Consider the following 16,850-nt stretch of genomic DNA (forward strand, 5'->3'; position numbering starts at 1 on the left):
GCTTTTAGGACAACCCTCTCTGGAGAAGCACCGAAGGGTCCCACGAGAACTCTATCAATCTCTTCTGGGAAAACACCCTCAGAGACCAAAGTGCCTCTCCTTAGACTCTGCCTCCCAAGATTTCACCATCTCCCAATACTGCCACCCTGGGAAGCAAACCTCTACTACATGAACCCTTGGGGACACTCAAACTCTATCCAAGCCACAGCCTCCACTTGAATGCTTTCTTTTCTTTTTATTGTCAATACTGTCTGGATTTTACCTAAAGTTCTTTGCCTGCCTTAGTGTCATGGAGATATTGTTTTTCTTGAAGAAGTTTTATAATTTTATATTTTACATGTTGATTTATGAATTATCTTGAATTAATTTGGGCATGTTCTGGTGTAATTGAGGTTCTTTCTTTTCATGTTGATGTTCACTTGTTCTTATGCTATTTATTGAAGTCTTTTAAACCAGGCATGGTGTCCTATGCCTGTTATCCCAGCACTCAAGAGGCTGAGGCAGGAGGATCATCATGAGTTTAAGGCCAGCCTGGCTACATAGTGAATTCAAGAACAGCCTGAACTACATAGCAAGACCCGGTTTGAAAAACAAACTCTTTTTTGCTTCCCAATCAGATTGCATTGTTTACAGTAAAGCTGTCAGGCCAGACTAGAATTTTTGTCCTAATTCTGAATTCCTAGGAGACAGACTTTTATTTTCTGAGTTTGGATTGGGTATCCATTCCAGGACAATTGCCTATGGAAGTTTGGATAAGGATCAAAGAAAACACGTGGTGCAAAAATGGCCTATAAACCTATTCCCTCTACAAGAAGGGCATTGCTTCTTTCCTGCTTTTTAAGCTTTTTATTTTGCAATAACTATACATTCACAGGAAATTGCAAAGAAACATATGGAAAAGAATCATGCAAATTCTACAATACTTCTCTTAATGTTGATATCTTACACAATTGTAGTACAATATCAATATGAAGGAACTGACCTGGGCACGATTCACTATCCATTTTGTTTGTTTTAACAGCACAGCATTTATTGGTACATTTTCAGCATACATATTGATAACACTCATCATAAGGAATTTGGACCTGCCCATGATACATCATGATATGTCCCGCCCCCTTTTTTCCCATCCTCCTCCTCTCAAGCCCCCTCCCCTCCCTATGTACAAAAGCTTTGTTTCCATTTTTTCCTTCTATTTTCACTTTTTTTCTTGTCCCTTCCTTCCTTTCTCCCTCCCTCCTTCCTTGTTCTCCTCTCTATTTGAACACTTTCTTCCCATTTCCCAATATTTATTTGTATATACATTTGTGAGTGTACTAATATGCAACTTTGCCATGTATGTGACTATTCTAACTATGGCTTCATTCAAGATGCAGAACTCTTCATTCAGCACAAGGCTCTTTCATGCTATTTCTTTGTAGCTATTAATCCTTACAGCTACTGATCCCTATCCCCAATCTGACAACACTAACATTTTCTTCATTCCTATTATTTTATTTCAAGAATGTAATATAGTATATAATTTTTAAAAACCCTCCTTTTAAACAACATAACTTGCCTAATTCTCTTAAATTCCATCAAACTGGTTGCATCTGTCAATAGTTCTCTCCTCCCTCCCTTCCTCCCTTCCTCCCTTCCTCCCTTTCCTTCTTTTTCTTCTCTTTCTTCTTCTTTTTCTTCTTTCACTTATTAAAAGGCATTTGTATTGTTTTCAGTTTAGGATTATAATGAACAATGCTGCTATGTAGATTCATGTGCAGGCTTTTACTTAAATATGGGATTTTTTGTTTTTTAGGGTGAATACTCAAGAATACAGTTCTGAGAAAATTGGCCAAGACTGCAAACACAATTGAGTTGTATGGTATAGTAAGCAAAATAATGCTCCCCGCAAGATATTCAAGATTTCATCTCTAGAACATGTAAACATGTTATTTTACATGACAAGGGGGCTATGTAAATGTGCAGAAATTAAGGATGTTGAAAAGGGGAGATTTTCCTGGATTTCTTTTATTTATTTGTTTATTTATTTTTCAGGGTTTTTTTTTTGTTATCGGGAATCAAACTCAGGACATTGTGCTTGCCAGGCAGGCATGGTGCCACTGAGCTAAATCCCCAGCCCTCCTGGATCTTTTAATGAGCCCAAGGTCAACAGAAAGTCCTTATGAGAGGAAGGCCAGAGGTTCAGAGTCAGAGACATTGGAAGATGTTACCCTCTTGGCTTGGAAAATGGAGGGAAAAAATAAGCTAAGGAATAAATGAAGCCTCTAAAGCTGGAAAAGGCAAGGAACAGATTTCCTTAGAGATTTTAGAACAAACACAGCTCTGCTGAAATCTTGACGTTAGCTAATATGACCTATTTCTAACTTCTGACCTGTGGGACTTTAAATTTTTAATTTTTTGTTTTTTTTGCGATAAGATATCACTATGTAGTTTAGGATGGCCTTGAACTCAATATATAGCCCAGCTTGGCTTCAAACTCTCAGCGATCCTCCTGCCTCAGGCTCTGGAACGCTGGAATCATAGGTGTGCACCACCAAGCCTGGTACTCATGTTGTTTTAGCCAGTAAATTTACGCGGTTTTATGAATAGTCTCCAGTAGAAAAAACAGTATATATGACAAAGAATTTTTAGCTGTAGAACAAACTGCTACTTTCCCAGAGTAGATCAATCTATTTTGAAAGGCCTTACTGTTTCTTCAAGAATCACTCCATATTTCCCTTCTTTCTTGAAGTCTATTCTTATTCATCATTCCTATGTTTTAAGTGCCTTTTAAATGCCAAGTACTGTTCTGAAAGCCATGGATAATACTGACAAGGACTTTGTTTTCATAGATGTAAAATTCCAGAGAGGGACACCAATGGTGAAACCAAACAAGATCGTATCAGATAAAAATAAATGTTATGGAAAAAATAAATTGTATGAAGAAAGTTAAACAGACTTAGGAGTTGCTTTAGTTTAGGTGGTTGGAGACAACCTATCTGGAGAGAAAAAATTTGCGCTAATAAAATCTAAATGGGGCTGGGGATTTAGCTCAGTGGCACCGTGCCTGCTTAGCAGGTGCAAGGTCCTGAGTTCGATCCCCAGTACCAAAAAAAAAAAAAAAAAGATCTAAATGCTAGGAAGGATACAACCACATAAAAAATCTACACAAGAAAACACTCTAACCAAGGCCGACATTTTGAGGTTCATTACCAGTGAACAAATGACAAAAAAGGTAACATGAGGAGCATAAGGGTCAACAGTGCTCCCGGAGTTTGGATGTGGTTTATCCTCAGCAAAACTTATGTTGAAATTTAATTATCACTATGACAATCTTAAGAGGTAGTGAGGCCTTTGGAAGTTTTTGGATCAGGGGGCTTCAGCCCATTGGATTAATGGAGTTCCCTGCCTCTACCAGGGAGTTAGCTACTGTGGTGACCCCTCCTCTGTATGCTCAGCCCTCCCGCCCTTCTGCTCTTCCAGGCCTCTGAGTCTTAGGTGTTCTGTTACAGCAACAGAAAAGGATGTCAGACAGGTGGGCAGGGTGTGGACCACTAAGATCCTCACAGGATAGAGTAAGCTGTTACACTGTATTTGTCCATTATGTAAGTAGGAAGCCAGTGGACAATTTTAACCATAAAAGAGCCATGATCTGATTTATATTTAAAAATGATTACTCTCAGCTTCTCTTTTAAGGCCTACATTCTATTGTCTTTGAGTTTTTAAGTTGTGCCTAATAAACCTTTTTATGCCTCTTACTAATGGATCCTGAAAATTCAGTCAGTGAACTTGCAACCTGCCCCAGGGATGGGGTGAGTCAAGAGTCCCCATCTCTGCTCTGAGGGGCTTCCTCCAACTCTGTTGGGTGACATTTCCTTTGCAGGAGACAAAAAGGCAGCAAGACCATGACTTTTACTATCAGAGTCATAAAACTCACCTTTCTTTATCTCTTTCATACCAGAATGAGACTTTTGATCTCAACTAGGCAGGGTTAGCACACTCTGCAACCTGAAGCAGCCATAAACAAATGACATCTGATCTTTGGTCCCTCCTCATCCCTTGAGAATAAGGGAGTGGAGTCTAAGGACACAGGGATGAGGCAAGATAGGAGAAATGAGATAAGTAGAAAGGAGACAAGAAAATGATAATTTAAACATTGTACTTCTAAGAAGACAGCAATTTCAGGACACAATCAGATTTACCCAGGGTTATCAGTATCTCTACTCCCTATGTTTGTTTGTGCTTTTTTTTTCTTCACTGGCTTATCATACCCCAAATTCCTTAAAGATATTACAAGTCCATAAAATAGCTTGGTTGATAAGATACAGGGCAGAAACCTGACCTTAAAATAGGGAACAAATTTAAATACTTCAAAGAACTTGGGGAAAACAGATCACTCATTGTAAAAATAATCATAAAATCACCTAGGCCCATGCCTTTCTCCTATAAAATGGGCCAATATCTTTCTATCTATGAATGGGCCCTTCTCTGTCCTTTAAAATAAGGCAGAACTTCCTGTAGATTCACAATTCCACATGTTTCCACCCTCTCACCATAAACATCTCAGTTCCAGACTATACTATGCTGTTCTCTTAAGGCCCCACACTCTCTTTTCTTTGAGTGTGCTCTTTTAAAAATGCCTCTTTAAAATAAAATTGAAAAAATGGTTACCCTCACTACCAAAAAGAGATCGGTTTGTTGTGAGGAAAGACTAGAAAGAAAGCGCCAAATAAGAGCCCATTGAACTAACAAGATTGGTAGTAGTAGAGTTGAAGAAAAGATAATGTATTTAGGATTTGTAGGGTGTAGAGATAGTGGTATCTTTATTTTATTTATTTTATTTTAATTTTTTTGGTACTGGGGATTGAACTTGAGTCCTTGCGCTTGTGGGTCAGGTGGTGGAACCACTGAGCTAAATCCCCAGCCCTGATAATAGTATCTTTAAATGATTATTATTTGGTATATATGGTGCAGTAAGGACAGAGATGTAAAATAAGCCATTATACTTAAGACTCTGAATGAAGAGGTTGTCAGTTGACGATTAGAAGTTGGCCATGGAGGCATAAATTTGGGAGTGATTATTGTTTCAAATTATGAGTTTGGAGTGATTAACCTGGAAGACTACAGACAAAGAAGGAAGGGATGAAAACACTTCAACCTATAGCTACAGCCGAGAAGGAGGGGCTTAAAAGCAAAGACTGAAGGTAGCACCGGATAAAGGTGGAGCAAGACCAGGAGGGCATCAAATCATGAAGCTAGACGAAAAAATTCCACGTGTGTTGAATGTTACTGAAAAGTCAGATAAGAAGCACATTAGGAGAATGGCTGAAATTAAGTAAGTTGTGCCAGTGAAGTACAATAGAGGGACAATGAATGGAGTGATGACAATGGGCAAGGGAATGAAGTTAGTAATGATTGGAGCGAGGTGCATGAGGAAGGCAATGGAGAAATGAAAAGCGTGCTGAATAATGGAGTGACGAATTTGCTGGATCAGCAGGGTCAGGGAAAGTGGCCTTAGATGTTGGAGTGTGAATGTTAAAATAGATGGGCTGTCGGTAGCAGAGGAGTGTGTTTCAGATGAGGATTTTGGAGGCGGTGCACTGATGAGATCAGGTCTGTCTGACTGGGGATCACAGCGGAAGACTGTCACTGGACAGGAGGTGGCCAGCACAGTTGCCAGGCAAGATGTTAAATTCGTGGTCAGTGGAGATACTGAAATTACCAAGGTGTCCAACCTAAGAACATGAAGAAAGCTAGTGTGGAAAGTTTCAGTGATTTGGCCAAGTCTAATATTCCTTTAGTGGTATGGGAGATTGAACCTAGGGCCTGCACACTGAGCTACATCCTCAGCTTTTAAAAAACCTTTTATTTGAAACAGGGTCTCACAAAGTTGCAAAGTTTCCCAGTCTGGGCTCAAACTCAAGATCCTCCTCCTGTTTCAGCCTCCCAGAGTGCTGGGATCGTAGGCATGAACCACTCTGAGTTCACCTTTCTTTCCCTTTTTTAACTTCCTTTTTAAATTTTGCATCCTTAGTAACATTTGTCCTTTGCTTTTGGGTAATCTGCTTTCTTCTTCTAGATTAGGGAATGAAAATAACATTGTTGCCATCTTCTGTATCATAAAGCACACATTTTCCAACACAGTTTTGCAGTGAATAAGAGAAAAAAGTGGCTGGAGGGAGCTTCTAGATGACAAAGTGCAGAACAGTTTCATTAAGGGGCAGCCTCGTTTTGAATAGACCGAAAGGTAAAGGTTTATTTTGAAGACCATGCTTCAGAGAAATCATATGCATACAACAAAGATATATAGAAACAGTCAAAATTTATTTTCAGAAAAGATTTTTCAATTTCTAAACAGTATAAAAATAAACAGATGTTTGTTTCAAGACATATTTTACATCAGTTAATTTATTTATTTATTTTGGCACCGGGGATTGAACTTGGGACCTTGCGCTTGCGAGGCAGGTGCCGGAACCACTGAGCTAAGTCCCCAGCAACATCAGTTAATTTAAATACACATTTGTTTGAGGCAGTGAGACAGTCACATACACAACCTGAATTTCCAGCATCAGTCACCAGGTTGATGTTAGTGATGATTAAGTTGTTTGCTTTTTGTCCAGAAATAAAATAAAAATTAAAGAAAAAGCCAAGCATGGTAGCTCATGCTTGTAATCCCAGCACTCGGGAAGCTGAGGCAGGAGGATCACCAGTAGTTCAAGGCCAGCGTGGGCTGCATAGAGAGTTCAAGAACACCCTGAACTGCATGGTGAGATCCTGTCTCAAAACAAAAAACAAAAACAACAAAAAACCAATGAAGTTAACAGCTTTTTTCATAGAAGCATTTCTAATATTGACTATTTCTTAACCTTAAATCTTTTAAACATAAAATCTTAAAGAAAAAAATTTCCTGAGTTATTTCTCTTTAATAATTTGTGCCCTTTTCTTCTCCTTTCTAAGAGACATATATTTTCATTCATTTACACAAATACTGCTATTATCTATGATCAGTGCTTGATTTAAAAATACTAAAACAGAATATTTTCTTAACAAATTATGGTTGAATGAATCAACGAAGAATCCACAGGTCCTTCAAAAATGAACCGTAGTTCAGTCTTTAAGGCATATTCAGATTAGCTAAGGTCCCCTGTGGTCCAGCATACAGGTAAATCCTAAAGACATCAATTCCAACATTACACATCTCAATATACCACAATTGGTTTCCTAAAAATTTATTCACAAATCTTAATTCAATCATTTCTTTTGATTGTACATAATAATTCAGAGAGGTAATCATGAAAAAGATATATTGATCCTGGCATAATGAAAGAAATTATTTTCAGGCTTAAATATCATTTATAACAATAATACCCTAATAAAACATAAATAATAACTCTCAATAAATTATAGTAAGATACAGTACCATAAATTGTCAGCTGACAATGAGATGCGGAAAGCTATCATCATTAGTACTTTATTTGTATTATTAATGCTCAGGACTACTCAGTAATTGTTTGCTTTTTTTTTTCCTTATATGGGGATCGAACTCAGGACTTTGTGTTTGCAAGGCAGGCATGGTACCACTGAGCTACATCCCAGACCTTGCTTTTGCATTCAAATGAGAGAGGCCATTATTAGAACAGGATGTAACTTTCTTCCTGTCAAGAACATCTTGCAGCTCCTGCTAAGGTTCCAGCCTCTTTGTAGGGTTCTTCATTATAAATAGTTAAAATTAATTATAAATAAAATTCTTTCCCTTTACTTAAAATAGGTAAAGTTTTTGAAGGGGAATTTCTTTTCTTTTATTCTTCCTAAGAGGAGCTAAACAGTAGTCCTGAGCTGAGGTTTGCCTGAAAATGTGCAAAAGTTCAAGTAAGAAAATATTAAGAGTTCAAAGGTAGAGGAGCTCTGATTTTAAAATTAGGAAAAAAAATAGAATAAACTGATCAGGAGGATTTCTTTTAGCCAAATGGCTACAAGAAAAAAAAAGGAGCAGCATGAAGATAGTCTGGTTTGATTTCAAATGCAATATTAAATTGGCTTATTTAGATAAAATTAATGTATAAAATGGATTTAAGTATTTTGTAGAGACTTTTCATGAGGTCATTGTTACTCTTTGCACTGTGATGTAGACATCTAATTCATACTATTTAACAGAAAATCATTATCCAAATGCATCAGTAATTCATTATTACTTTGTTTTTTTTTTGAGAGGATATTGGTGTGTAGTTCAGGCAGCCCTGACATATGTAGTCCAGGATGGCCTTGAACTCATTGTGATCCTCTTGTCTCAGCCTCCCAAATGCTGGGATTACAGGTGTGCACAGCCACACTTGGCAATTAATTAACTTCACAGCAAAATCTGCTCAAGACCAGGCCTGCAGTACACAAGAATATGATAGAGTCTCCTTCAAATGCTTAAACCCAAATTTGAATTTCAATTTGGTTTCTTCTTTGTTTTTATTTTAAATATAGAATCTTTTGCTTCTATAGATTTAATTGTTATTAGTCACATGAACTCTGGAATCTCTTTATATAAAATATTCTGCAAATTTCAAATTATTATTTCAAGGCTGCTTTAAAAAATATAAAATTATTGGCAGTGTATGCTTTAAATATTCATTTGAAAATGTGCTTGTACACTTTTTTGACAATTAGATGTCCAAAATTTCATTAAAATTCCCCAACCTTAGTTGTTTCTAATGCATCGGACATAAGACAGTGTAGAAATCTGCAGCATTTTGCTGTTATGTAACAGCATTGAAGTGTTCGAACATCTTTGCTTTCATTCTTCTTACAATATAAATTGAAATTCAAGTAAAAAGATGTCAAAAATCATTTCCCACTGGTTTATACAAAAGACTGAAAACTACTTTCTCCTTTAACGTGAAATAAACACACCTCTAAAGTAGTGTTTAAAGGAGTTGTCAGAAGTATGACCCGTTCCACTGCAACAAGCACACTACCTTCTGTCACAGATGTTAAGTAACACAAGGCACTTAATATAAATATTATTAAATAATTTACAAGAAATGGTTTTTATAAATAAATAAATATGCATGACAGACTCCTATAGCTCCGGTGAATGTCCTTTTAGCAGTACTGTGGGGTTGAGGTCCTCCAGTCTAGAGTGGGAAGCACTTGCGTTAATGGTGACTGTTTTGGCAAGCTCAGGATCTGGAATACTGAACGATGTGAAAGGACAACCCCTCACATTAGTGCAGATGAGAGACTGGATGGAAGCAGTGTTGATGATCTTAAAACCTACTTCTCCTCCAAAAGTACTCGGCTTCCAGTAGTGTGGGGAACAGATGGGATTACCCATGAGTCCTTTCAAGGAGAACGGAGCTCCCATTTCCACCATGGTCTCACCGAAGATAGCGTCTGGCCGAGGCTTTTCCACCAGCAGGGCGGGATACAGCTCCACAGCATCAATGTCACCGTAGAGGGCTTCCAACTCTGCAGCCATTTCCTTCTCTCCTGAAGAGGTGATGAAGGCGGAAATACAACCAATGAGAAACCTCACAAAATAAGACATCTTGTATTTCCCCACTTAACTTCTCTGTTGTCTCCATTTGACCCTCGATTCTTTCAAGAAGTGTAGAAACTGATTCTCACCTGTAAGGTCTTCAAATGAGGCATAGGGCTTCAACAAAAAGTGTTTGCGGTACTCATTCAGAGATTGGTATTTCATGTTTCTGCTGTGGTCAATGGAAGCCTTTGCCACCTTTTGTACTGCAAGTGGAACATTCCTGCCACCAGCGACCTGTGGAAAATGAAAGAAAGTGTGAAGCAAGTTGTTAGGTGCATTTACTCCTTCTGCTTTAATAACATTCTTTAGGTACAAAGAAGGTAAGAGACCTGAACTATCTTTATTTCGGGGACAGACTGCTTACACATATTTCACCAGAAGGTGTACTTAAGATTCAATGGACACTGGTCTAGAAACAGTTTGTCTTTTAAGATTATAAAAAGTGAAGCTGATGTTTAAGTCTGAAACAATTATTTCTATTAATTATACTATTTATATCTATTATTAAATATTATTTATATAATAAGAGCATACAAAGTTTTTGAAAATGCCTATTTTTAAGCTATGGTATGTATCATTATTTGCTTGACAACTATAAACTCAAACATTAGACTTTTCAAAAAATTTTAGGCTTCTTGTTTCAAGAAATTAAGCAAAATAACTGATCATTCTTTTAGGACTTTTAAGAAAAATAATTTCTGTAGCAGAAATCTGAGTTACTGACCAGTCTTCTGATTTACTTTTTAGTAATAATCCTTACCCTGCCAGCAATTTGCTTGGTGAATGATTCAACAAACTGGGTAAGTCCGTGTTCCACTAACATAGAGTTGTTGTAGAGAAACTGTTGAAAGTTGTACTCCTGGTCGTGGATTTGAAAGGTGTCAGGCAGAAGGGGATGCCAGTGGTAGAGTGTGTTGAACTCAGAAGCAATGCGGTTCTGATACTGGAATTGTTGGTTGAAAAGCAGCTCTGGGTCAAACTTCAGTTTGAAGTGGTAACCGCTCAAGTGCTGTACGTAGTCTTCAATCACAATCTTAATTGTTTCTCCTATTTGCACAAAATAAAGAAATAAAAACATTAATTCTTTCTGTTTCAAGCAATGGAAATACATTTGATTAGTCGTGCTCCTGGAATAAATTAGTAGTGTCTTTTCTTATTCACTATTCTCTCCAACTTACTCAAAACAGTGAAAGTAGCAAAGTAGTTTTCTCTGGGGGAGAGGGTTTCATTTAAATTATTTTCCCTTCTCACCTATCAGTATTAGCCTGCTTGTCTGGAACAGACGCTCATCATCCCACTCCGGATGCTCCTGTTTAAGCACGTCGCACACTCTGTTGTGTTCCCGCAGCCAGATGGTGGCATACATCATCAGACCGGGCACTAGGCCGAAGACCTCCTGGCCCACGGCGAAGCGCAGGTGCTCAGGGGTGTGGGGTGGGTAGATCATCTGTACCTGGGTATCTTTGACTGTGGGAGGGTACATCTCTCCATCAATTATCTAAAAAACAATAATATTAAACAAAGTTTTAAAATGTTTTATTACTGGAGATTCTGAAATCTCATTCTAGATGGTAAGTTATAACTACGTCTTAATAATCAAAGGGAACATACCTGATATTTCATTTTTCCATCCCTGAAAAGGCGCAGTTTATGCTGTCTATCCAGAGTTTCACCATAAACATGACTTAAGTCCACCTAGAAAATTATGGAAAAATTTCAGTTTGTTGCTGTTCAACAGTCTTACATAATTTAATCATTAAATTTTAGTGATTCAGTTGTCTGTAAATTTTCAAATAAAACAATTTTTATAGCCACAAAATACTAAATTAGTTTATCTACCAAGGCTACAAGCTGTTGTGTTTAAATGTATTAGTATCCCATATAGCCCCTAAGTATATCATATGCTTCACTATAATCATATGGTATTTCTAAAAAAAGCATTAGGCAGCTGGGTGTGGTGATGCAAGCCTGTAATTCCAGCACTCAGAAGGCTCAGGCAGGAGGATCTCAGCAAGTTCCAGGTCAACCTGAGCTACATAGTGAGTTCAAGGCCAGCCTGAATGACGTAGCGAGATCCTGTCTCAAAAAACCCAAAAAATAAAAACCTAAAAAAGCGTTAAAAGTGTCTTATTGATCTAAAACTATAAATTGAAATTATGTTATGAAATCCAAGAAATAGTAATGTAAAAATCTCACAATTAAACTCCCATAATCATGGTACAGATGTTTTAGAAGCTTTAATATTTTGCAACGCTAAAGTTTTAAACAAAAAAGTTAAAAAACCCCTACAAATAAAAAAAAAAAACCCTATGCATGTACGTATGTATTTATACGTATACAGTTTTGTTAAACCAGTAAATTAAAATGGAAAAGCTACTAAGGTTTTCATAGACATAGACATAGACATGACTTTTTTTTAATGAGGGTGAATTATTGGTAGGGCACAAGCTGAGCGTTCGGTTATGCTCTAGCTCTGGGTTCCCCTGGCTTACCCCGTGGGCCAGTCCTGTGGTGAAAGCTGGTCCGCGTTTCGGATCTGACTTGAAAAACTGATGGGTGAAGTGCTGGGCGAAGAAGGCAAACATCATATTCGTGCCTTGAGGGTCAGGGATGAACTTTCTTCTCAGAAGAACTTTCTCCAGAACCTTGTTTGAATCAGGAAGCTCCTTCTTCCCTGAAGAAACGAGAGGATGAAGATAAAACTCCATCTCTGCCTGCAAGGAGGCAGGAAGTGGCCCTCATCACCTACAAGCTCAATGAGGTCCTGCAGAGGACCCTGAGATATAAGCGGGAGGATGATAACACGGGGGCAGTGTCTCAGTAAATGATTTTATCTACTTTACCTGGCACTATTTCAATTTTAATGATACTTTGGTGAGATAGTTTATATATATTGGAACTTTGTGAATATTCAAAATAAAAGGAAAAACTATACTGTTGTTAACAAATAAATGGTCATTTAAGGTCAAATTTTCTTCCAGCAGGGGTTTTGCCATTGCTACATGCCTTCCCACTCACCTTTCACACCCATGGGAGTGGGGCAGTCATCCGCCACAGGAGGGAGGACTCGGGTGTAGTAGGAAAGGTTAGAGAAGGCTTCCCAGCTTCTGTAGCCATAATCCGAGTTGTAAGTTGGTGGGCTGTCAATCAAATGTGATCTGGCTGAAAGTTTCAAGGAAAAAATTATTTTACTGGCCCCTCTATGCAACACAAATCATTGCATATTCTTATTGTAAAATGTGGAAAGTGGCACAAATATTGAATTTAATTCCAACAAATATACTAGAGTATGTTTCAGCCAAGCATGATAGCATACACCTGTAATTCCAACATTTGGTAGGCTGAGAAAGGGAGATCGATGGCCAGTTCAAGGACAGCCTCGGCCAGTGGCAAATTAGGGCCAGGCCAGGCTACAGAGTGAGACCTTGTCTCAGAAAACCAGAAATAAGAAAACAAATCAAAGATATTCTATTTCTAAATAACTACACATAAAAGTGCATCTGCCACTGAAGGTTCATCTTCAATACAATATATATTGCTTCACATAGGACATCATGCTCTGGCAAACTTGATGCCACTCATTGCACAGGAGGCCTATGATGAGAAGGGTTGAGAACTACTCAGTTATTTTCCTGCTGCTTAAACCCAATTTAAACATTTAAAAGGTCGCTGGGTGTATGCCTGCAATCCCAGCACCCAGGGAAGCTGAGACAGGAAGATTGAAAGTTCTAGTCCAACCGAGGCAATCTAACACCTTAGCAAGACCCTGTCTTAAAACACAGCTGGGAATGTAGCTCCTAAGTGGACCACACTTCCTTCTCAAATTGGCCACAACATTGACTGTTAGAGCTAGGCAGACTTGTGAGCAATTCTGACCATGGGACAGAACTACATAAACTGGATAGGACTAAATGTCTATATTTTTGACCTTTGAGATAGAAGGCACATTAAAAATGGTATATTAAAAATCATTTGGATACCATTAGAAATATCTTTTTGGAGGCCGGGTTTGGTGGCCCATGCCTATAATTCCAGCACTTAAGAGGCGGAGGCAGGAGGATCACCCTGCATTTGAGGCCAGCCTGGGCTATGTAATGAGTTCAGCACCAACCTGAACTACATACATAGCAATACCCTGTCTCAAAAAACCAAAAATAGGAAAAGAAATCTTTTTGGATTAGTAATTTACAGTATTATAAAGCACATTTTTCTTTGAAGCAACAAAACTTTGAAAAAGACTGGTACTTACACGTCAGCACGTATCTCATGATTGAATTTCGCAGGAAGGGAATGTTGTTGACAATGTTCCAGACTCCCTTGAAGTGGGTGAGTATGTAGTGCACTGTGTTTGGAGTGGGCTTCAGCAGTAATTTTATTCTTGTTAGAAATTCAGCTGCGAGAAGACAGAGGAAAAAGAAGTTAACGGGGCTGGCCATGAAGACACATCTCCGTGAGATGATAACTGTGGCCCAGTTCCCCGTGAGGAAAACCAGGGGCAAACTTACGCGTGGTGCAGTTTTCACCGTAGAACCCTGTCCGGGTACAGTCGCACTGGTAGCGGTCGAATCCCACGCTGAGACACTCTCCTCGGTTCTGACACGGATTGGAACAGCAAGGACTGGCTACAGTGACAGTAAGCACAGCGCACAAGTCATTCTTGGGGTCTTCGTTTGGACCTAACACATTTGATTGTTTCCCTAAGTACGCATCAGGCATGGGAAAACAACCTTTTAAAACTCCACTTGCAGGATGTTTAAACTGTAGAAATTTCCTGTTCTGAAATACTGAAGAGTAACGGAATTTTCAACTTGACAATTCACATTCCTAAACCTGTTCCTACTTAACTTTTTAGATGTTCGAATTAACATTTTAAAGCTCAAGGAAGGAGCACTTTCAAAATGAAAATGGGTGGGTTTAGAACATCCATCAGAATTTAGGAAAAAATTCCAAGAAAAATCAGCTTATTTTAAAAAATTCTTTTCTTATCTTTAAAAGGTGACCGGGTCTTTCTCCGGGCAAGAAGCTCTGAGGAGGATATTTAAAACAATCATTCCCATTCGACAACAATAGGCACCGCACTCCTGCATTTCACAGATACGCAGCAGATCTGCTTCCCCATAAAGACAATCACCACTGCCTCGTCAGAGATGAGGGGAAGCCTCGGGCCGGGAAGAAAGCGGTCGGGAGCCCAGAGGTGGGGCCCGCACTGGAAGGCGCCCCTGGTTCTCTCGCACTCGGGTGGGCTAGTCTTTGCTAACGCGTGCAGTCCCCGCCGGGAGGGTAGGCAGAGCGCCGGCCGCACCGAGAGCGAGAGCGGCGCGGAAGCAGCGGGCGCCGGGTCCTCACCTGCCTGGCAGAGCGCCAGGGCTGCGCAGAGCAGCAGGGCGCGGGCGAGCATCGCGGCGGGCGGAGCGCGGGGCGGACGGAGGCGGCTGCGGCTGCGGCTCGGGCTGCTGGCGGGCGGAGCTGCTGGGCGTGCTGCTGGGCTTGCTCCAGACGCTCGCTGCAACAAGTTTGACAACTGGAGGAAAACCAAGGGAACCCTCCTTTTATGCACGAAATCCGGGCCCACGTGATGACATGACTGTTCCTTTCCGCCTGCCCCTGCCCCCCACACACCAGTTTTTCCCCCTCTCCACTCAGAAAGTTGCGTAAGCCTGAGTCGGGGCAGGATTTTTTTTTTTTTTTCACCCACGCAAATGAGAACTTGGAACTCGGAAAGCTGCGTGCGGCTGCCCCAAGGTGGGTGCGCAGCGAATGCCCCGGTGGCCTCCGCACACGGTTCCCGTTCCGCGCCCCTCCGTTCGCGGAGCCCGGGCCCGACCCCTTCCCTGCTCCGAGCCGGGCGGGGTCCCGGGCGCCGCGCTCGGCCTCCTCGGGGCCGGCTAAGCCGGGCCGGTCGGGCGGCCGGGCTCGAGTCCGGGACAGCGCTTAATCCACACCCGGGCGCGTGCACACGCACCTGTGCGTTTTTACATTGTGTCCAAAAAATGTAACCTATACAGCTACACTCGGTGTCCACATTTGTAATTTGCACCTAAGTTACTGGTTACAAGAGAGCCTCGCTCTTCCCGGGGCGGTGTGGGTTCCTCACCCTTCGACGGGCTCGGGAGCCCAGCGGGATCCCAAACGCGCGGATGCTTCGGCCTGACGCTTGTGTCTGAATGTATTATTTTCTCCTCTGCTGCACGGATTTCCCCATTTTGGGCACTGGGGATACCAATAAAAGCAATTAGATTTTTAGTTTGCTTCTTTTTTGTCTTTTCTGTCTACTTTTCTAACACGATGGATTGTGACAATGGATTGAAGTACAACATTGTATTTATTTTTCCATTGTCTGGACTTACTGAGCCTAATTTTTAAAAATCGCATTCTGGAACACGGTTTGATGAGAAATTAATTGGATAGAAGGGCAATTTTGACAGGAGGTGGTCAGAGAGGGGCATGTGAGATATATATATGAAATATATATATATATATATATAAAACAGCAAGAGCCAAGAAGTGAATTTGAAAAATCAATTAACTATGCATTCTTAGCACAAATTGAAAAAAAATGACGTAAAACCTGAAACTGAAATTATACCAAATACCTCAATTTATAATTCTGTGGAAGTCGTACAGAGAAGAAAAGTCACATGGAAATTTTTTTAACCATTTTACTTAAAGTACCCATTATTGGATGTTACATGAGACACCTATGACTAAAATTCCATCTCATCTAGGAAGCTTTGTCTTCTAGTCATATTTAATCATTCCATTTGTGACACTCCCTTTCATTGCATTGATTCCTATCTGGAATTTCAATTAAACATTTTCTTTTTAATGATTCCAACATTCTGCTTCATTTTGAGCAGGTTTCATCTACTCAAAATTTAAGTTTATTTTAGTTTATTAGCTTCACTAGTTCTAGGTTGAGTTAGATGCCAAATGAGAATCCATACCCTGACAGTGTACTACAACTTTACTTGGCAATCCTGAACTGGTTTTTTTAAAAGATGAAGTCTTGCTTTGAACTCTCACACCTCCTGCCTCAACTTCTTGAAAAGTTGAATTGATTTTGAAGTCATCATTATCATTATCCTTATCAGACCTTAGTTGTGTGTTTAGTGTATAGAAGTATGTTCTGTTGTTTGTAAAAGAGATTATGGATTCAAGGGTCAAGAAAAATGGGGGCATAGAAAATCATACTTGGATTACTTAGAATTTAAAGAATTTGACTATCACAGTGAAAATTCATTTTTAAACATCTACTTATTTAACTAGCTCGCTTTAATTTGTAACTTCAATAGCAAAACCAAATGAGAGTTTTGTGTACCTATGATATTAGAAAAGAATTCAA

At 39.6% G+C, this 16,850-nt stretch overlaps 1 protein-coding gene across 3 annotated transcripts; it reads right to left on the bottom strand.

The window, feature by feature from the left end:
• Window positions 1-6,500: 6,500 nt before the first annotated feature.
• Ptgs2 (prostaglandin-endoperoxide synthase 2) lies at window positions 6,501-15,024 on the bottom strand. 3 transcript variants are annotated; one of them, XM_087194459.1, is made up of 10 exons: window positions 14,014-14,360; window positions 13,758-13,901; window positions 12,527-12,670; window positions 12,001-12,182; window positions 11,120-11,203; window positions 10,760-11,006; window positions 10,269-10,555; window positions 9,595-9,742; window positions 9,349-9,456; window positions 6,501-6,753 (listed from the first exon to the last, which is right to left on the bottom strand). In XM_087194459.1, the coding sequence occupies exons 1-10, from the start codon at window positions 14,222-14,224 to the stop codon at window positions 6,683-6,685; spliced, it is 1,626 nt and encodes a 541-aa protein (XP_087050585.1). In that variant the 5' UTR covers window positions 14,225-14,360; the 3' UTR covers window positions 6,501-6,682. The 3 variants fall into 3 exon arrangements, with proteins under 3 accessions (XP_087050585.1, XP_004862837.1, XP_087050584.1); XM_004862780.3 differs by lacking the exon at window positions 6,501-6,753 and adding an exon at window positions 14,855-15,024 and having other exon boundaries at window positions 8,186-9,456; window positions 14,014-14,130; XM_087194458.1 differs by lacking the exon at window positions 6,501-6,753 and having other exon boundaries at window positions 8,871-9,456.
• Window positions 15,025-16,850: the final 1,826 nt, after the last annotated feature.

Source organism: Heterocephalus glaber, unplaced genomic scaffold (assembly GCF_053883595.1).
Source record: "Heterocephalus glaber isolate CG9 unplaced genomic scaffold, H.glaber_assembly_v1.0 deba00001600, whole genome shotgun sequence".
Taxonomy (NCBI): domain Eukaryota; kingdom Metazoa; phylum Chordata; class Mammalia; order Rodentia; family Bathyergidae; genus Heterocephalus; species Heterocephalus glaber.